This window comes from Aythya marila, assembly GCF_965140915.1.
Source record: "Aythya marila genome assembly, chromosome: 7".
In the NCBI taxonomy this organism is placed as follows: domain Eukaryota; kingdom Metazoa; phylum Chordata; class Aves; order Anseriformes; family Anatidae; genus Aythya; species Aythya marila.
In genome coordinates, this window is record NC_139048.1 from 19,386,685 (window position 1) to 19,408,165 (window position 21,481).

The 21,481-nt window shown below is 41.8% G+C and overlaps 1 protein-coding gene across 2 annotated transcripts in view; it reads left to right on the top strand.

The window, feature by feature from the left end:
* MARCHF8 (membrane associated ring-CH-type finger 8) overlaps positions 1-21,481 on the top strand; it is a 94,486-nt gene that overhangs the window by 14,012 nt on the left and 58,993 nt on the right. For both annotated transcript variants that reach the window (XM_082765455.1, XM_082765454.1), the window contains exon 2: positions 8,010-8,188. In XM_082765455.1, the coding sequence (XP_082621581.1) occupies positions 8,093-8,188 (96 nt within the window). In that variant the 5' untranslated portion in view covers positions 8,010-8,092. The remainder of the gene's footprint in view (positions 1-8,009; positions 8,189-21,481) is intronic.

Here is a 21,481-nt window from a genome sequence, read left to right on the forward strand (position 1 = left end):
AAATAGCTTTCACAAACGTTAATTTCTGATGTACTGGAAAATAAGTGATGTAGTACAGGATTACCCTAAAAATGCATCATTGTTATCCATGCATAATACAGAATGTGAGCAATGTCCTCACTGAACAATAATGAGATTGTTTTGTTTCTTCGCTATCTTGTGCTGTAAATATTTACATTGTTTGAAAAAAACAGACTTTCATTATCTTTGATGTAAATTTATGTATTTGTTTTTAATAGTCTTTATTAGTTATGAAGATCAAAATATAAAGCAATTTTTCTTTGGATTTCAGAACTGAGTTAGTTTCATGAACTTCAAAATGATTGCGGCAGAGAATGGGAGGTGATCATAAATTATAGGGGTGGCAATCATAAATTATATCATGAGGACTTCTATCCTAGACTAGAAGCTTGCCTACAAATCTATTTTGGTGCAGACTTCTCTCATTGGTCTGTACGTGTGTTAGTGTGTCCCTCTTTCCATTTGACTGCAACCTTCAACAAAATTTTCTTTCAAAACTCATCAGTCGTCATAGGGAATGCTTTGCCTAATCGTGCAGATCATGTGGATGTTTTGCCTAAGAGATTTCCTGTTACTCCGGGGGCCTGCGTTATTGTGCTGCACTTGATACCACTTGCTGTCTTTGCCTGGCATGTCATAGTTCTGTGGGCTTTGCCTTTTTCCAATAGTGGGGGAAAGGATATGTTTGTTTGTATCCAACAGATCGGCTGTGGACCCCTCTGTGCTGATCGCAGGGTGATGGACGATTGCAGAGGACTGACTGTGGTGCTCTTTACCATTCCCAAACTATGTTTGCAGTAATCTTTTTTTTTTTCCCCTTTCATTTAAGAAGTTCAAATGGTATGAAACCTCACCAATAGGCATTCCTATGGGTTAGTAAGGAAAAGATGCACTGGCTATCACCAGCAAGAGCAAGCAGCCACACGTGTGGCATGGTGTAGATTAACGCTGTGCAGTGATTTTGGACACACAATGAAGATGCAAAAGCTTTTCTTAAAAACTGCAGGAACAGTTATGGTGCTGTTGCATGATGAAGAAGCAAGAACCTGAATATGATGAAGAAGCAAGTCATCATCCCTATCTTTAAGAAAATATTAATTTGAGCCATGTGATCAAAACAGGTGAATTCTTGCTCTCAAGTGTGCAGTCAGTACCAGATCAGAGGGAGAAATGTCTTCCCTGGAGGAGGGCATTAATTTCTCAGAAAGCTGACCTCTACTTATTGTGGGAGTTGACAGGATCATGGCTAGGAGTGATAACAAGGCACACCCCATGAATGCTGTGATATTACATCCTGCTTGAAGCAAAGCCATGAAGAGAGGTTGCTGCACAACCGTGTGCTAGACTTGCTCTATTTGAAAGCACATTGGAGCAGGAAGGTGTTTGATGTGAAGGGATGAGTGAAATGGTGATGGTCTAGGCACGAAAATGTGTGGTACTTCCTAATGCAAATGGGAGTGGAAATTGAATGGTGCAGTTAGAGACCTCTGCATGCTGGCTTAGAAAACAGCATCCCTCTAGCTCTTGACCTCTCCCCCCTCCATCCTTAGGGGTTCCCAGTGTGGAGAGTGAAACTGAGGCTTTGCCTCTTTTTGCTTGTGATAGTTAGAGACTGTCCCAGGGATTATTGCTGATATTACAGGAGGTTTCATCAACACATATGCAAGGGGAATTTCTTAAAAATATGTACAACCTAGCAGAGCATGGATGTAGTCAGTGAAGTTGGGCCTCTGTAGCAGGAGCTGCACCCTGCATGTGCACTGAGTGCTTGGATGGCTCTGCAGGGTGTGATGATGCCAGTGGTGCAGGTAAGTCACTTCTAGGATAAGCAGAAAATAGTAATTTCTATGGTGGGTTTTTTGTTTGTTTGTTTGTTTTTCTCAGGGGAACATAACGGCTATGTTATTTTCTTATGGGAACAGAGAGAAGTGACGTTTTCTTCTCAGTGCTGCCAAGCTAGTTCGTAATTGCACTTAGCAACTGATTGGATTTGAAGGGGACAGCTGAAGGAATCTGTTCATGAGGTGCAGACCATGCTCGGCTTTCATTGAAGTCAAGGGAGGGGAGCTCTGGGACCATAATTTACTGATTCTGTAGTTTAACAGCTTGCTTGTCTAGTTCCATTATGGAGAAATGTTTGTAAAACCAATCATTTTTGTATTTAGAGAGTAGTCAGCCAGAGCTGGCAGATATCTCTGTTTTTCTATGTGGTGTGTGTAGTCTGCAGCTGTATGTTCCTGTATCTTGGGAAGCTTTTAAAGGGAACATGGAGAGCATGCAGAAGGATCTCTTGTCCCCTTTCTAACTTTCTTTTCATTTCAACTACATAATGTAATTCAAAAATATTAAAAGAAAAATATTTTTGAGTCTTCAAGTTGATTATTTTTAGTACACGTGCAGGTGGAAGAAAGGAGGAACTGAGATAACAAAGTGAGAAGTTGCAGCTGAGTTAGTAAACAATGCAAGATAATGTGTACAGAGGCATAGCTGTAGATAGCAATAATTCAGAATTATCTCTGTGTAGAGCAAGGTCCAACTCTGGCAGCTCTTTTCACATACAACATTGAATGAACCCTAAAATGTGAAAGGTACTGCAGGGAAAGAAGTGCCAGTTTTTCTTCCCTCTCAGCTTAAGCTCTCTTCATTAGATTTGTTTGTCAAGTTAACAAAAGCATGTGAAGTACATAAACCATGATGACATCTCTTAAATGATGCTGTTAACAAAGTACTGATTGAACTACAGTAAAACAAAATGAAACGCAGATGCAGGATCCTCTTTTTGAAGATGCACATCTGTCATCTCTGGAAAAGAATTATGTAAGCCACATTAGTAGGGGAGGAGTCCTGACAAGCTCAAAATAAAATAAATAAAAGCTTGAAACTAGAGCCAACACAAGCTAATAGGATTGGAAGTATTTACAAATATGGAATATACATTGTATAGAAAGTAGATATAAGCCCTATCCAGTTCAAATGTCAAGGTAGGTAAGCAAAGTAAGATGCACACAGGCATTTGCTAAATTCACTGGATGAGTGCTTCTGCTAACTTCAGGGGGGAGGATAAAATTTTATGCTTATGGGAACTTCATCAAGGCCTTCAGTAGAAAAACAGATTCCAAAGCTGCATTAATAGATTATTTCCAGTCTCACCTAAAATAAGCGTTATGCCATCTTGCAGTAGTCAGAGGGTGTTTTTCAGAGGGTTTCCATTCCTGTTTGGGTTGGTTGTTTTTTGTGCTGTGCAGAGGGGAAGTTTTAGAAGATCACAGTTCACATTGGTGTTCCACCAAGCCTCAGGGCAGCACTTTCCACCCTGCAGCCAGTGCATCCCCTGAGCTCTATGGACTTCAGCAGCTTTGAGGCAGGGTATTTGTGGCATAACACAGTGCTGCGCAGTGTCTGGATTATCTGGATAGCAGTGATCTGTTTCTTTATTTTTAACTTGCCCATCCTCCTAAAGATTATCAGACCACTGACCTATGTGATACAACTCACAGCCATCAATGGGGGCTAAGGGAATTGAATAAAGTATCAGAAGCCTTGGAGCAAACAGTCAGGAACAACTCGCAGGTGAAATTCCTTCTAGTTACCTCTTGCTTCATATTTTGCTTACAGTGCAGGTTACAGGGTTTGTCTTTCTTGCATAGGAAGTTGGTGGGTGTTTTTGTTGTTGTTTGTTTTTGTAATCCTGAGCATCTATTATACTTCAAATAGTAAAACAACAGAAATGTGAGTCTCTTTTTCTCCTCCTGTGGTCAATGTAAAGCATGTGTGCACACCTACATACATCCACAGGATGCTTTCATTTCGGTATGGCCTGCGAACATCTGCAGCCACTGTTACTATAGCACTAGAGCTTCTCTTGGAGGTCTCCAACATAGGCTGTGTAACAACCGAATGTGGTGGACTTTGAAGTTTAAATGACCTAATGTTTAAATGACCAGATTTTTAGATTGTGCTAGATACTAAGCCACGAACAGGAAACCAGCATTTGTGTTCTCTTGCCACAGTCTAGCTGGGAATCTTTGGCAAGGAGCTGTTGAGCCTTTATTTCGGAACATGTAATAGAAAAGTTGCTTTGGGTGGCGGACAGCAGAACATCGGCCTTGCTTCTTCCAGTGGCACTTCTTGCCATAGCAGGCCATGAATTTGCAGAGCATTAGGGCTCACCTCATGGCTGATGTGTTCTTGTCTTGTCAGCAAGGTCCTGATGGGGTAGATGATGGAAGCGGGGCTTTAAACAGTCTCCCAGCTGCTTTTGCCATGGTGAGGTTACCTGTTGCTGTCAGTTGTCACCTCTCATGTACTTAATGCCGGTGACTGAAAGGAATGTAATGCTCTGTTGCCATCAGGAGACTGAACTGCCCTGGGGTGTGCCCAGCCTGCCAGGCCCTCCTCATGCACATGCTTTTCCTTCCTTTCTTCTGGAGTACCTTAAAAGACTTAGTCTCATTCCCTCTGAATCTTACTGATCTTGCCATGGTTCTAGCAAGGTAAGGAGGGGCAGAGCATTACAACTGAAGTGGTTCCAGGTGTCTGCTGGTGTTTTTAGTTACTGTCTGCATGCCCTGCAGAGAGCAGAACTGGGCTACCTGGGTGAAATCATCCCTCTGTTGAGAGCTGTCTTGGGGACTCTGAGGCCAGGATTTTCTCTGTTGAAATGATTCTGGTTTCTGAAGGCTCTCCACAGTTGGCAGCATCGCTGGAATCCAGTTTGCAGGAACCGGTATGGCTGTGGATGGGGGGACAGGAGGGCTTCCCCTGTGTCCCGGACAGGTTGGTGGGAAGCCTGGGGCACGAGCAGCAGGCTGTGGCTTACAGGCTGTTGGCAGTATCAGTAAGGAACGCTCTCATGGGTCCAGCTATGAAAACAGGATTAGCTCATTATTGTTTGCTGAATGCCCAAACTCCTTAGAGGTTTTCTTTAAGTATTTTCTTAGAGTGAATGATACGTTACCAGCCCTGGGGGCAGGAGAACAGGATCCCTCATCCTTTGCAGGCAAATGTCTGCGCTGCTTACAGGACCTGGCTCGTGCATGTGCCCTATCTCTCCCTTTCCTGCCATTCCATGATTAATTCAGCTTTCCAGGCAAAATGGAGCTGGAAAGTCCTTCCTCCACAAACAAGACACCTATACGAATGGTCATGGGGCTTCCCTCGTGTGTGGGGTTTGTGAGACGGATCCTGCACAAGGAGGAGGAAGTAGACGTGTTATCTGCCTGGGTGTGTGTGCTCAGCTGTTGGGTAGGTGGGGAGAGGTGCTGCAGCAATAAAGGATTGCTTAGGCTGTACGAGAGAGGGCTTGAACAGCTATCTGCACAGTACTACTTACAGCTGCAAATCCTGAATGGAAGGGAGCAACTAGGAGCAGTCCCCTAGCCTTAGCATTGCCTGCTTGGGGAACCTTTCTGGCTGGTCCCCCATTTGACGTGCCTGAAATTTAAATCCTTGTTCCCAGGTGCCCAGCTCCTCGCCCCCCTGGGTCAGGGAGCCCTTGGTGTTAATTTAGCTGTGGGAAAAGATCCCACAGAGCTTGCTTCAATTGGTTGTGTTTTTTGAGTGGCGTTGCTTTTCTGGCACCTGGTCTGTTTGCACTTGGTTACTGCAGATGGTCTCTTGACTCGTGTAACTTTATCCTTTAATTAGCACTGCAGAGCTAAGGTGCTTCAGGTTGAGACCAACAGGCTTTGAGTCTGTGTGTTGTTAGGGTCCCTTCTGGCTGGAGATGTTACTGTGTGGCATCTGGGTAAGTTTAGAGCTTTTTCTAAGCTCCACTTGAACAAAGGCAGGCTTTATTGAGTGTCTGCCAGGCTACTTTACCAGCGGAGGGCTGTTTCACATCGTCTTTGAATATCTAATTGGATTATATCTGCTGGTTGGTTTCTGGCAAAGAATTCTAACACGTGCTATCCTCGAAGTACCTGCAGAAAAACTGGTCTGATGTGTTTGTCATAATCAGGAGGGTTTAGCTGTGTTTTCTAATAAGTTTCCTTATTCTTTTTATGGTAATAAAATGCCCCTGCCTGCAAGCCCAGGACCCTTCTCGGGGGGGCACAGAGCAGGGTCTGTCTCCTTGCCCTCCTCCCCCTTGGTTCAGCCGTTGCTGGCAGTAGCACAGAACACGTTACCTGACATATTTTCATTGGAGCATGACGCTCTCTGGATTTCATTTCCTTATGTTTTCTTGGGAAAATACCTTCCATTCCTGCTTTGTTTACTTCAGTTTGCTATTCCTGATTCAGCCCATGATTATCTCTCCTCCTGGCACTTATGGATCAGCTCCTTTAGAGGATGAAACTAAACAGTTGTGGAGGACCCAGTGAGTTTCAGGGTTTTTCTCTTTTTGCTAGAGCTGATTTACAGTCGTGCTGATAAGTTCCATGTTTCCCTCTGTCATCCAATAAGGAAGTGTCCTTGTTGCCTATTCATGCATATAGATGTGCTTTATTGTTAAGATCAGTGGTGTCTAGAAGTTATGGAGGCATTGCCTTCAAAGCTTCCATGAATGCGTTATGATGTGCTGTCTTGGCACTGAAAGTAATAAAAATCCTGACCAGGTGTCAGGAACGCTCTTGAATTTGGCTGAGCGCTCTAATGGGCAAATGGAGTGTGTGATTGGGAAGCAGCAGGCATTGCCTTTGTTTTTGCTGGCGACTTTCTGTATGACCTCTGGTTACTCTTTTCCCCCTCAGTGGAAAGAGGATGCTGAGCTATCATTCCCTGCATAAAGTGCCTTGCGATATGTAGTATATTTTTCCCTATTTAATCAAAAGCAGTCAAAGATCATGCAGGACTCCTGTGGAGCCTAATGGTAATAAGACTGGACCAGGCCAGCATCTTTCACAGAATCAAGAACCTAGGAAGTTTGGCCTATCTTTAAAACCTAAAGCTAAGTAAATATTCAATAAGAAATGTGTGCCCTATGTGCTAAGGGTATACATTAAGTGCTGGCTTATACCTCTTCCAAACTGTTTAGCAGCGTAATATATAGGCTATCTAGTCCTTGTTTTCTGCTGGGACAGATTCATGAGCAAACAAAAAGTTGATCTGTTATGGAAACAGAAGAACAATGCATCATCCTTTTGCCCCACTTATATAGTCCCTCCTGTGTTAATTCCTCTCTAATCCTTTCCTTAAACACAATTGATTGTTTCTAATTTGCAACAGGTTAGGTTCCAATTAAACACTCCATGATCCTACATGTTTCAGAAGGCTTTGTATTTAATGCAACTTTGCTAATTTAATAAAAGGTATGGCTAATTATGCATGCCTTTCAGATTACAGCTGCCAAATTTGGATAATTTATATCTATTACTGTCTTTCTTGTGTGTAATGCTCCTCTGTGTAAAGTTGTATTAGTGAGGGGAGGAAAAATATGTAATCCAGTGGATTCTGATTCCTAGCAAGGGATTTGGATTATAATATTCTCCAATGACCCTAAGAAAGCATAAGCTAACATAACGTGTCTTCCTGTTGTTGGTACATATTTGAATGAATGTCAGGAGCCAAATGCAGACCAGAGTGTTTTTAAATAAAGCCATGGCACTCAGCCTCATTCAGGACTGTTTCTGAAGCACTTTGATCTGGTGTGGTGAAGCTGGCAGCTCAAGAAACTGCCCATGCCAGCTTTGCTTTCTGTACCTCCAGGTAGCACGCTCTGGCTGCTCAGCAGGGAGAGCTGCTCATTCTCCTCCTCTCTATCTACGCATGCTCAAGCTTGAGCCTTGCCCTCTGTCCCGCTCTGGGACCACTTCCAGAACTGTTGATAACTTACTTAATTATTTGCATAAACTGTGCTCTGACCTGTCAGGTACCGGCTCCTGAAAAGTCCTGTGTCTTTTCTCACCCAGCCAACGCACCGAACTATTTCCTGTTCAGAAACCAGAGGGAAGGAGGTGCACCTTGGTTTACTTGATGGCTTAGCTTTGGTTTAGAAATAATTGCATTTCAAGCTACTTTAACATCATGTTTTTTTGTTGTTGTTTTAGGTGCAAGGCCTGACAATGGCACTGAATGAGTGCTGCCTTCAAGCCTCCTTTCTGTAAATGATTGGACCAAACAAGGCGGTGTGATGAACATGCCACTGCATCAAATCTCTGTCATTCCAGCTCAGGATGTTACCTCTTCCAGAGTCTCCAGGAGCAAGACCAAAGAAAAAGAAGAACAGGTAATGTCAGATAACTTCCTGTGAAAGTTGCATATGTCTGAACATAAAATGCTACAAGTTACTAAACAGTTATGATCAGAATCAGACTCAATTCTGATTCAAAGATCCAGCTCTTTACATGGTTACTGCTCTTAGTGAAAATGAATGTTACCTAATTATCTCTTCATTCTAATATTTGCCATTTCAAAGCAGCTGGCTGCAAAAAACTAGAACTCATTGCTGAATAACTTCAGCAAAACAGAAACTGACTTTTGATTTTGCATAACAGTTCAAGGCACACAGGAGTTCTGTATAACAGGTCTAGTAACGCTGTCATGAAAGCTATACCAGGTGTATTTTACCTTTTGAAGAGCAAAATATTATGGAGTATGAACTCCTACATGCAGCCATACATTCTGTTTTTTTTTGCAGCATCTAGTAGCCATGTCATGGTTCATATTGACTGGAGTATTGTAAGAAAGGAAATATACACCTCTGTGTATATTTGCTGTGGTGTTTCCTGAAGATATGGTTTGTATTCTTAACTTGGGAGTGAAACTTGAGTGAAATCATTTTGAGGTCTTGTGGTGCTAGAGAGAAATTGAATGGAAAAATATCTGAAGCCTACCAGAATTTAATTAATAGACTACTTAAAAAAATAATGATGGCATATTGTGTCTGATCTTTCTGTGTCAACCTTATTTAACCCCTGGGCTGTGTCTTTGGTCAAGCCCAAAGATCTTGGTGTGCATCACACTTTAGTTGATGTTTAGACTAGCCCTTCAGATTCATAGATGAGTAATTAATTACCTGGACTCCTGAATCCAGGTAGGCTGGAGCAACACTGCTTTTGAAGAAGTTGTCTTCACAGCTGAGGTGCTTTAAGTCAGTGACGCATCTTTTCTTAGGTGTCTGCTGGATCTCTTACTCTCCACTTAGAGCGCTAATGGCAGTCTGTGACTGTGCTGGGAAGCTCTCTGGGTAAGAGGGGTTTTTTTGTTCGTTTTGGTTCCCTCCCATATGGAAACTCTGTGTGCTGAGAGAGCGTGAAACAGTCACTCTGCAAATACACAGCAGTTCTGTGAACTGGCTTCCCTCCAGTAGGGTCATGCGAACTGAGAGGCCAGTTGGATGAGAACAACTCATGGCGACTATTTCAACATGCCCCAAGCCCAGAAGTGAGAGTCCCAAGTCTCTTTCTAAACCTGTTTGTTTCTGACACAGCAACCTCAGTGTTAACAAACCTTCTATATGTTTTCTTGGAGGTAACTCATTGAAGGGTTGATTGTTGTTTTCCTCACCAGGCCACCACTGTACTTTCATCTGTGACATCTAAAACAGAACAGAGTATTACAGTCAGGACTGGAAAAAGCTGCTGCTTTAAATATGTGAAATATTGTGGAGAAAATAATAGAGGTTGAGACTATACAAAGAATAAATTAGACTAACCTGGAAACACTTCTTGTTTCCCAAATCTTGTCCTTCCTGTCTCCATTAGTATATTCGTTCAATCCCAAGTGTCCATTCTTCTGCCAGACCTGCTGCAGGAGCTCAGGGTGAGCAGCCCACCACCCTCAGCACACAGCAGGCACTGCGGGCAACGTGCTGTCCCCTCTTCATTCTTCCCCTCTCCTGGAAACTGCCTTACTTCTGGTGTTAACCTTTAACATTGGATCTAATAAATGAGCTGGAGAGCAGTCAGGTTGTTAATGTGTTGACTTTGACCAATCCAGTTAAATTTTCATACTGCATTGGTGAGCACATCCCAGGCCACTTGCTAATCAGAGTCGCTGTCAACTCTTGGATGCTATCAGGACCTGCTGGCCATGACTGTGAGTTTTGCTTATATTTAAGGTAAAGGGGAGATAGAGTGCAAGAAAATGAAACTGTGGATCATTGCTGACACTTCTAAGCACTTCAAAATGCCTACATTTGAGGTAGAAACCACTGCAAGATGCAGAGCATGATTCTGTATTGAGCAAACTGTACTGAGCAGTAGTAGATGATTTTTGTGTCCTGGATAACATCTGCAGTTGATGCAAGAGAAAAGACACTAGGCAAAACTGAGAAAGAAGGCATTTTTGCTTCAGTTTTGTAAGTTTATTGTAAATTCAGTGTAACATCGATACTCTCCAATTTCAACAGTGCAACTTTTCATTATGTAACACAGCTTACAATTATTTTTCCATGTTGTGGCTGACATAGACACAGTTTTCACATGGATATCTATGAAAATATATCATATTTTTGGGGGGAGTGAGTAAAACATTTAACAGTTTGTTTTCCAGTACCATAACTTTCTTAACGTTACCTTTTTTATGTAATAGAAATACCTCTCTATGTAGGAATAGCAGTGAGCACCTCAAACCAGTGTGTACACATTGTGTACACTGTGGTCTTAAGAAGTTGTGAGTTCTACAAAGCCACTTGCCAATCTGAGCAAAATCAAACAAACCTCAAATCACAATCAAAACCAACATTACTTTTTTGCAGATAATATGGAGGTTTGCTTTATTATACCAAGTTCTTTTTTTTTTTTTTTTGACCAAGTGCAGGTTAATGTGTTTTGTAGTCTGAGCAGACTCTGTACATATCTGCCTTGTCTATTACCAAGCTCTGATTAAAACCAAAGTGTATAAAGGTATAATGTCAGCTAGCAGATCAAAAGTTTTTCTTGCTTTTATTCTTGTTTTGATTTACTTTTCCTTTGGGAACTTGATATTTCAAACCAGACCATTAGCTTGTCTGTACCTGCATTGTAGTGAGCCTGTCAGAAAAAAAGGTTGAAGAAGTACAACAGCAGAAAATGAAACACGTATGTGTCTAGAGAGGGAACTTTGCTGGTATTTGAAAAGTCTGTGTTTGACTTATTCCCCAGAAGGAAGATGCTTTATATCCTATTCTTCTATGTTTTGTGAATATAGACGTGTTTAATTTTCCATATTACATTTGTAATAGAAGTGCAGAGGAAATTTTCTCCAGCTGAATAGTTCAGATCTTTTAGTGTTTCTTCTTTCTCTCTTGCTTCTGGTCAAGATATAGCTTCGATATTTCAGGTTAAGGCTTGACTGGTTTTAGTAATAGTTTTCCTTGCTACAAGAACAAGTTTTCTGGACTAATGATTTGGGACTAACAGTGAAGAAAAGCAAGAAATCCTCACCACCATTATTGCACAACAGTTTTTAAAATGGATAATCTGTAGTCCCTGGGCATGTCTACCACCTGCCTACCATTTCTGCATTACGACCTTAGAAGTCAGGGATACTTAATAATAGAGGAGCCTGGTAGAATTTTATTCCAATTAGTGTAGTTTTCAAGGTTTAGAATAGTTGAAAACTGGTTAACAACAATCTTGGATGAAACTTTGTCCCTTTTCATAGTAAAAATGGAGAAGGTCATAAAGGGATTATTATTCTTGCATTTAACTCAGATGAACTGTTAGCTTTAAGAGCTAATAATAACAACCATTAGCTTCTTACTTATCCTTCACTGGGAATAGCTTCATACCTACCTGATTTAAGGGAGAGTTGCTCTATTGTTTGTGAGGTGCAACACACCCTGCCCATTTGGTGAGCATTGTGCTGGCAGTGATGTTGCCTAGCCCAAAGCCAACAGCCCTCAGCATTTGGAATGAATATGGGGCACTGATGCTGGCATGTGATTAAGGTGTTGCTTTTGTATTGTCTTGTGATGGAGCATTGCCTGTTGGAGAGTTTTGTACAACACGAGTTGTTGGTAAAAGTTATTGTGGTGAATGAAGCTCCTTGAGGAATAGCTTTTTACACGGCTCTTCTAAAAATCTGAGTAACTTCACAGCACTGACCTTGTGTGCTGTGATCTCCACAGATCTCATAAACAGATTGGAGTGGACTGGATCGGTGTCTGAATGGGAGATGCTGGTGCAAATCACTTTGGGTGCACAATGGCCTGGACTCGTGAAGAAATACTGAATTGCTGTCAAAGGTCATGTAGCAAAGACAGACCACAGAAGCAGATAAATATGCTACTCCCTTCTGTCTTCTGTTCTCAGAGGAGCTACCTTCTTGTCTTTGAGTGCTGTGAAATAATTACTGGCTGCTATGTGCTTAGCAGAGATTTTCTGACAATCTCAAATATCTCCAGGTGCTTCTCAAAGCTGTTGTCTTGCAGGTACTATGACTACCCAATTTGTCTGGCTGAAATTATGATGAAAGAAGTGCATTGTGCTGTGTCTTGCTAAATTTATTCTGTCTTCTTAACGATCTCTTGCATTCTATAACAGGAAAAGCACTGTAGCCTAATAACTCACATAAGCCATGTCTTACTGGAAAAGAAGGACTTTTAAAAAAAAAAAAAAAAGAGGCAATAGATGTATTTGCACGAATTTTTAGTTGTAGATCAGTAGTGTAATAAAAGGTGAATGCTTTGTGTTGTTGAGTCTAGCATGATGCTTTGTGAGCTCTTACATTGTTCTCAAGGTACAGAGGCACTCTTTGGACTTTGTGTATGTGGGCTCTGTCTGCTTGAACTTGATTCAAATACTTCTGCATTTGTAAGGCAGTGTGTGCTTAGTTTTGCTTCTCCATTGAATTAAACCAGTTATTAAGCAGCCAAGCTGTGAAGCCTCTGAGAATTTCTCCCCTCATTATTCTTATACCAAGATCTGTGTGTTTATGTGTAGCTATGTACTATATTAACACTGTCTCTGGCATTTTTCTTTTATTAAATTCACTTCCTATAGAAACCAGTTAACTACAGAAGATTTCTTGTTCAAGTATATTTTAACTCTTCTGTGGGAAGCAAAACTTCTCTCTTGCTGTAGAGAGGCTTATAAACTTACCTTCAAAGGGGGAATTGCAAAATCCTTTCCTGGCAATACAAACCTTGGCTCTTACTTAGTGTGTTTTTCAGTGGATCATAAAGCTTTTCTTGGAAAAAGCTAACATCACACTTCCTATCACACTTCCTTTTTAAAAAGTTGCAGTTAAACACATTTTACCTGACATAACAGCCAGCCTGTGACAGAAGCATACCTGAGGAGCTGCAGTGAAAATGCTTTTTTTTTTTTTTTTTTTTTCTGCGGTATTTGAGCAGGTAGGAACACTTTCCAGACCTCGTGTTTTTGAGAGTACATCAGATGATGGAGGCAGTTGTTCAGGCAGCTGTCTGAGTTCTACCCCTGCAGTGATGCTGTCATGCTGAGAGTCGGATTTCCATGACTGATTTCTTTGCTAACACAGACTGACTTCTTCTGACATATTAGTACCTGTTTACATAGAAGCACGTGCTGAATGTACTCCCACTCAGCAGGTAAACACTCTACTGAGGAGCACTGTAGAAAAATTGTTTGAGACTGCTTGACACCAAACACCTCTCTTTTCTCCACGGGAGCACAGGTAAATACTTCAACGCCCCTCTGCCTGTGATCTCTCCTGTTGTTAGGAGGGTCCTTGTGCTTGTCATGACAGCTGAGCCTCGCATCAAACCCCAGTTTTTGCATTAAACCTGCAGACGTTGGGATGTAGGGTATTTCTTTATTGCTACAAGCATCTTGATGTTTGGAGGTGGTGCTTCTGCCCTCACCTGCCTTCCTTCTCCTCATGGGCACTTGCCACTGCTTCCATCATTTGCCAGCTTCAGGGCTTCCTTCTCACCCCTGTGTTACTGGCAGGAGCACCGCTGACCTCCCCCTTGAGCATGGTACCTGGAAAGCTGGCAGGAAGTGCACTGAGTGCAGCCAGGCCTGGATTAAACCACTGGTCTGGAATTTGGGATTTAATTAGTCTCTTCCCACCCTGCTAGGTGGAACTGGGCAAGTCCCTTCAGTGCTGACGCTATCCTTCCTGCTGTCTGTGAAAGAGGGCTGGCACCGCTGACTGAAGCCTAGGAAAGGGCGTTAGGTTTACAGATAAAAGCTGAGGAGCCAGAAGTAATTGTCCTCTGAGATGGCTGTGTTGCAAGAGAGACACTTTGCAGTCAGTTGACTGTGACCTTCTGAAATCCCCGTAAGTGCCCTCTGCACTCATTGTGCTGAGTGCAGGATGAGCAGCTTGTCTTTGCAGGCCTGCTCTTGGGAGCTGAATGCAGGAGCACGCAGCTTCCCAGAAAATTTGACAGCAGAGGAGGAAGAGAGGAAGCGGGAAGTGGGAGGGAGCTGCTCTCACTCGAGCAGTCGTAACAAAAAAAAGTGAGATCACGCAGTTAGATTCTGTATTGTGCTCGCCTTGGAGTGTGCGTAGCGTGTGTGTGAGGAAAGGAGCAGATGGCTTCTGAGTGGAGCTGAATTATGAAAGGCGAACTGTGGGAAGTGGTTTCTGAAAGGGATTTGGGAGAAGAGGAAAAAGATCTTAAAAATTCAGTAGACATTACAGAAACTAGCAGCAGTTGATACAGCAGAGTTTTATTTTATGTAGTGATACTTCAGAGAAGAAACTCAAAGTTTCAGGTTTCACTGATTGCCTGTAATTATATTCATTTACACACAGTCTCAGTTTTGACTTTTTGTCTGCTTATTGCATGAGAAATCCTTGCTTTGGTGTCTCAGGACCAGAAACTTATAGTTAATTGTTATCATCTGTAGCTGTTGCATTAACCTGAATCCTTAAACCAGCTCTCTGATATTAACACAATCTCTGTCTAGTTTTCATTTGCAGTTCATGTCCACAAGCTGAGCGTCATTTTAGAAAAAGAAAATTTGGTAGAAGGAATGCTGGCACTGTTTAATTGTGTGATAGCCAAATGCATTTAGTCAGTGGTTTGTAGGTATTCGTGATCCTGGAGGTTTTTTTCTTCCCTGGCAAAAGCATGTTTGTTTCTTTGCTTTCTATGAAATGTGTGGCAGCCATGATGCCACACTGAGCTGTATCTGCATATAAATGTATGTGTCGGGGCAGAGTACTACTGAAACCATTGCAGTTCCATAAAGACATGGGTCAAGGCCCTAAACATACTTAACAGTGATTTTCATTATCCAGGGGCTATGCTGTTTATTGAAAGTGATGCTGTCAAGCAAGCTTCTTGCAGAATGATTTTTAAAGCTCTTTGTTTATTATAGGCAATTTCTGTAAATGAGAGAACCAGAAATGCAGGGACTTGTTGTTTGTTTGTTTGTTTTTTCTTTTTTCCCCCTGTAACATGTTTTGCGTCATGCATTGATAGGTAGTGAGTGCCTTTGGTTTTGCTTTTTCAGACAGGTCTGTTTCTTTACTTGATGAAATACTTGAAGTGGGTTGGATCTTGTGTTTTCAGCTTTTTTTTGAGAGAGAGAAGAACAAAGCCTAGATAAAAAATTGTGCCAGGGAGGCATAAAGCGGTAGAGTATCCTTAAAGTATTTGTACTCCGGATTTTTCAAAGCTGCATTTGGCATTCAAGTTGCTGATTTTCCTTTAAACTCCCCACCCCAGTTTTCTGAAAAGTTATATGTGGCCTTAGATTTGCACTTCTGACTTTAAGTAATTCTGCATAGCCTTTATGCTATTTATGAAGAATTCTTGCTGGCAGAGGAGGGACAAAAAAATCCACTTCATTCTTCAGAAATTGCTTCTCTGCTCTTTGCAGAAATCTAACCTCTTAGGACTGTGGCCTTCTGAGTCAGGAGTCCTCACACCTGGAAACAAAATCCACCTTTGGGATCCATTCAGCTTCTCACAGTCCCAGAAGCAATGGTCTCTCATCTGCCATTAAAACCACATGTTTCTCTTTGCTAGTTTACATTGCTGCTGTTCTAGAAAGTCACCTAAGGAGATTTTTTTATGACAGCCGAAAGACCGTGGATTTTTTTTATTATTATTACAGAGCAATCCTAAATGTGTTTTTATGAGGTTAGTGGCTGAAATTCAGAATTCCATTTTCTGTCAGTTGAGAACTGAATTCTGTTACCCTCAAAGATAAAGGGAAGAATGGGATCATGTACTTGTGGAGGTTTATATTAATTTACAACTCAGTTCTCTCTTTTTTTGTAAATGAGCACTACTTTGATGTTAATGCAAATGAGTGGAAGTAGCCCTTTTATATTTATTTCATATCCTTGAATGCAGGATGTATCAGTTTCCTCATGGACCTGACGACAGGTGGCTTTGTGGATCAGGGAGGGGATTGCCCTCATGCCTGCAAAATTTGGCTTAGCCTTTGTGCTGTGTACATGCTGTGTGCTCCTGGCACATTCTTCGAGGGTGCAGCATGTGCATGGTGTTCCTGGAGGCAATACTTGGAGACTGTGTGACTAAACACACTGCACACACGTTATGCACCTGTCAGTGAAACCACAAGTGTGTGCATTTAGTTTGGATATTCACGTCCTTAGATTCTGAGAGCATCTGGAAGCAGGTTTGGATATAGCGTTAACATTAGAACATTTTCAGTATTAAATTTCTATCTTACATTTCAGGTTTTTCAGGAAGCTTGTAGCAAAGAATTGTGACATACATCTTATTTTTTGTATAACTTAAGGATATATCAAAGGTGGGTTTGGAGGTGCAGATTTCCAGTGTGCCCAGCTACCCGGAAGGAAAATGTGCATCATTTGGCATATTAGCTAATTACAGTTATCTTAACCATATTTCTCTGGGTTTGTTTGTACCAGTGCTGTGTTTATCCTTCATTGCAACCTTCTTGGATAAGCTTCAGTACGGCCAGGAAGCCAGGCAACACATAATTAAATACCTCCCCCTCACACACACACTTAATTTATCCACAGGATTTTCTGCTGCTCCAGGAGTACCAGATTTCTGCCTGCCTGAGGATGCAAACAGAGGTGGGTGACAGCCAGTAGACGGGAAGATTGCAGAACGGGTGATATATGGGGAAAAAATCCTTGAGATGCTATTCTTAGCTCAGGTGCACTTGTTATTGTATAGTTTTGGAATCACAGCATTGAACTGAGCAGATGCTGAGGGCTGAGTTCTGAGTGCCGCGCAGCCTCAAGGCTAGCTCAGGAAAGAGGTGATCTCAAGTGGCAAGGCCAGTCCAGGAGGCATTTCAGCAACAGAAGTAGCAGGCTTGATCATAAGGGGAAGTGAGAACGCAGGATGAACATTAGGAACACCTCCGCATACCTGAGATCACAGCTCCTGGGGATGCTGAGCCCCGTGAGCGTGGTTGAAGCTGGCCTGATTCATGAGGCGGGTGAGGAAACGAGTCTGGGAAGGAGAGGTCGTGTGCAGCAGAAGGATGTACGCTCACTGGCAGGCAGGCGTGGATGTTTTTTCCTTGACCTTCTGTTAGTCATGGAAATCTTTTCACAACGAAATAATTGACCTTTCTGCAGGTGGAGCTTTATACAAGCTATTACATTAATAGATAAGTTTCTGTAGAGCTGGCAAGGGTGGACGTTAAGAGCTTGCTCCATGTCACACCACAAATCTGTGTAGAAGCTGGTTATTTTTTTTCTGAACAACAGTTTTCTGAGCCAGTGTATTAGTCTTTCATAGAAACACAGAATGGCTGGAAGGGACCTTAGTGACCATCTGGTTCCAACCCCTTGCCATGGGCAGGGACACCTCCTACCAGTACAGGCTGCTCCAAGCCCCATCCAGCCTGGCCTTGAGGACTAGGCCTTAGTTTCTTCTGTACTTAGTTACTAGGAAAATAAGAAGTGACTTAGAAGAATGACATGCCATGCTGTCCCTTTTTATTTTCAAGCTATTTCAGGATAGCTTTTCAGCCTGTACCAGGACTCCTTTCAGAGGTGGCTACCGAGTTTGATCTGTTGTGTATAATCTCCCGTGTAGACTTCTGCTTCCCCGTGGGGGGATGTTGACCTCTCTTAAACAGAGATAAAGATGCTTGCCGGAAACCAGAGCCAGATACATATCTCACATGTATCTTCTAGAATTTGAGGAGTAGCTGTACTGAATAAAAAGTTGTAATTCCCACAGTTTACTGCTGTCTTTCCAGGGCAGATGTAAGTAGGCGTGTCTGTAAATTCTCCAAGGCCCCACGGGAATGTTGATATCAGATTTGACTATACAGCCCATGGAAATTGTCAGTCTGCAATATTTTGTTTAGCTTTTCTTTCTTCTTCCTAAATTATAGTTTAAATCCCACGACCTCATTGTTCAGAATTAGGGATTGGCACTGAATTCTTAAAGGAAATACGAGATCATCCTTTTCCTAGGAACTGGAGACAGAAGCCCCCCAAAAAAGTCAATTGATTTACTTTTTTTTCCCTTTAAAGTGCTCAAGGGAACAGCATTTTAACATAGATTGATAGCTTTTCCATAATGGAAAGCTTCAGAACAGGAAACTTAGTCAGTTCTGACTGGATGCACAAAACCCATACCAGTTGTGAGGTTTCTTTACTGGCAGTTGTCTGCCTGCCTATTTCTGATAACTATTCCCAACCAGTAGATGCCAGACGAATAGGTTTCTGGATTGATCAGCTTGAAAAATCACTACATTTTTACTCAGCAAGTAGCTACATTGACGGTTTTTGGTTTCAGTTTTTATGCACAACAGTGGAAATTTCTGATTGACTCCAGAGAATAGGAAATACAGGGGCTCTCCCCTACCTCCCAGTTTCCAGTCCTCTGTAGCTATGTTTACTGTAATGTGAATGGCAGAAAGCACATTATTTGGGTAAAGATTGCAAGGCAGGCTTGTAGTCAACCAAGTGAAACGTTCACTAATTTTTGCATCTTAATTTCTATGAGCTGATGAATATAACAGCAGTTAAATAGATTTATAACACATGAAATCCTGTGCAACTTCCCTTTTGGCTGCAGACAAGCATCAGGCACTGTAGAGCCACTGGAGTTACTGAAACATCCACAGGAAGAAATGTTGAAGTGACCCCCTAAATAGGATGCTCTGTTTTCAGATACCCAGGTTAGGATACTCGGGAAAAGAGAAGCACAGCTACTGAGTACCTGTAAGCTTTAAACCAAAGCTGTTTTAGGTTAAGCACTTAAAAGGGGAGTGTTAGGGTACATCACAGAAACATTTACCAGTTAGGGCCACTGGGTACTTCCAGTGTTACGTTGTGCTTAAACTAATGCAAGGTACCCTCTTCCATTACAGTTGGGAATAGAACAGAACTGGTTCTCTTCTGTGATTAATATGAAAACCTTGTTTATTGGGCTTACATTGTGTCAAGTTATCAAGTAAAAAATCGTTATCATCATACAATAATAATAGATGCTGGCTTACATGGAAGAGAGAAAGGCATGCTGGAGTACAGATTTTTATTTTAAAATCTATTCTAGTTGAATTTTTTATGACGTAAAGTAGAACATAAAATAAAAATATATTTATGTCCTTCTAGGCATTGCTAATAAAGGACTGATTGTCCTTTAAACTGAAGTCTGCAGCACCTTCCACCACCAAACCCTTTCCCACAGTCAGGTTGAGAATGCCTTGTTTTATTTTAATGACTTCTTTGAAGTTTTTGATGTTGAAGGCCAGCAGGGATGGTCACATCTGACTTGCAATGACCTCTGTTACAGCACTAACCAGATGCAATGTACGTTAAGCTTGTAACTCTTGGTAAGAAGATGAGCTTTAGCCAAGCCTCCAGCCTTGAGTTGAAGACAAAGGGGTAGATCTTCCAGTTTAGTTGGTAGTTTGTTTCCATGCCAACCACCATCACAGTTTACAGAAACCATACCTGCCTTGTATTTTCTATGTTTTTAATTCTGAGTTTATCTGTCTCTATCTCCTAGTAGCTAGTTGTTGGTGCCTCCTTCTCTATTAATTGAAACAGGCTTTAAATTGTGCTCTTGGACCTATTGGTTGTTGCAAGCCAGTTAGGTTTCTCTTTTTAGAGAAACTTACAGATAAAGTTCTTAAATCCCTCCAGTAGGGTGTTTCCCGCAGCCTTAAAAATGCTTGGGGGCAGGAAAATAAATCCTTTTCTGCCCCCTCTCTTTCTATTTGAAAGGAAAGATTGGGATGCTGGAGTTGCGTATGCAAGAGTCTCAATTACAAGGCAAGCCACACTTATTTCCTGTTAGTGTTTTGTTGCTGCTTCTGCTGTACTCTCTTAGTTCTCCAGCACGTTACTTAGACAGTGCTGTGTTTCAGTGGGAAAACCGATCCCTCCTTGCTCTAACACAGCGGCGAATTGTGTTGATCTGGTCCTTAAACTCAGTTCCGGTTCTCATCTCCAGTTCTTACTTCACTGCAACTTCCTAAATCCTTCAGTGTACAGGAGCTTTATGGGTCGAAGCCTGTATAACTGCAGTTGCAGTTTGGTGTCACTGACTTGCTGAAAGTAAAACACAGTTTGAGTTCTTTTTTTCCCTCCCCAAATCAATTTCAGTTGCTCAGTGGCAGTCAGACTCTTCATTTTTACCATCCTGCAAGGGTTTGTGTCACCTGTAAATGTAGCTGCCAGTGACTTTTCTACATTTTTTATTAATTTCCACATGATGATTGAAAATATTGACTGATGCCTGGTGTGGGACCAGTAGGAAGATCTTTATTTGATTGTATATTAACAAGGCCAACTTCAGATTTGCCAGGAGCCATCTCTTAACCATTTAGCATGTTTTCTGTTAGTATTGCTTTTAATTTTTAGATGGAAAATCACATAATGTAAAGCAATTGTAAACTTCTACTTGGTAAAGTTACCTGCCTTCAAAAAAATTCATAGATTTAAAGAAAGAGGTGGGGATCATTTGGTAACATCTCTCCTCACCTTCCTTCTCTGATGTCAGTTATGCCTGTGAATAGCGAGTGTCCCTTTCTGTCACTTGGATGCAGAATGACGTCTTATGCTAACTCAGAGCTTTGCTGTCTTGTACCCTTTACAAAGGGTCATCAGGCACTGCAGAAGGCTTCTCACAAAATCGTGATCTGAACTGAATGGTTTTAATGAATACTAATCCAGGCAGACTTAACAGTAAGGTAAGAGTTTCATAAACACCTTGGACAGAATTGCTCCTCTTCTTATGGACATATTTTTTCTCTTGAACACAGCAAATCAAATCCTCATTGTTTCTATTAATCTACCGTGGAAAATACTTCTAATAACATATGGCTTCCTTACAGCTCTTGTCAAATGGAATCCTGTTAGTTCATGCTGGTAATTGGAGAAGACACTGTTCTGTTCCTATCTCCAAATATTTGCATGTTTCTAGGGATAGCAACTAGTTAATGTAAAGACTGCAAAAAGAAAAAAAAGATACTTTGCTGTGCGCTGGGCAGCATCTGACCTTAGACTGCTGTAACTTGTGGAGTGCGCTGGAGGCAGGAGCACTCTACCATTGCAGGCATAATAAAGGTGGGAGTTTCAGTGGGCTAAAATAGGCTACTAGGGAATGTTAATAGGAGGTGATAGGCTGGCAAAAAAATAGATGGGGAGAGCACATTTCCAGCAAGACAGCCTTCCCTCCCTT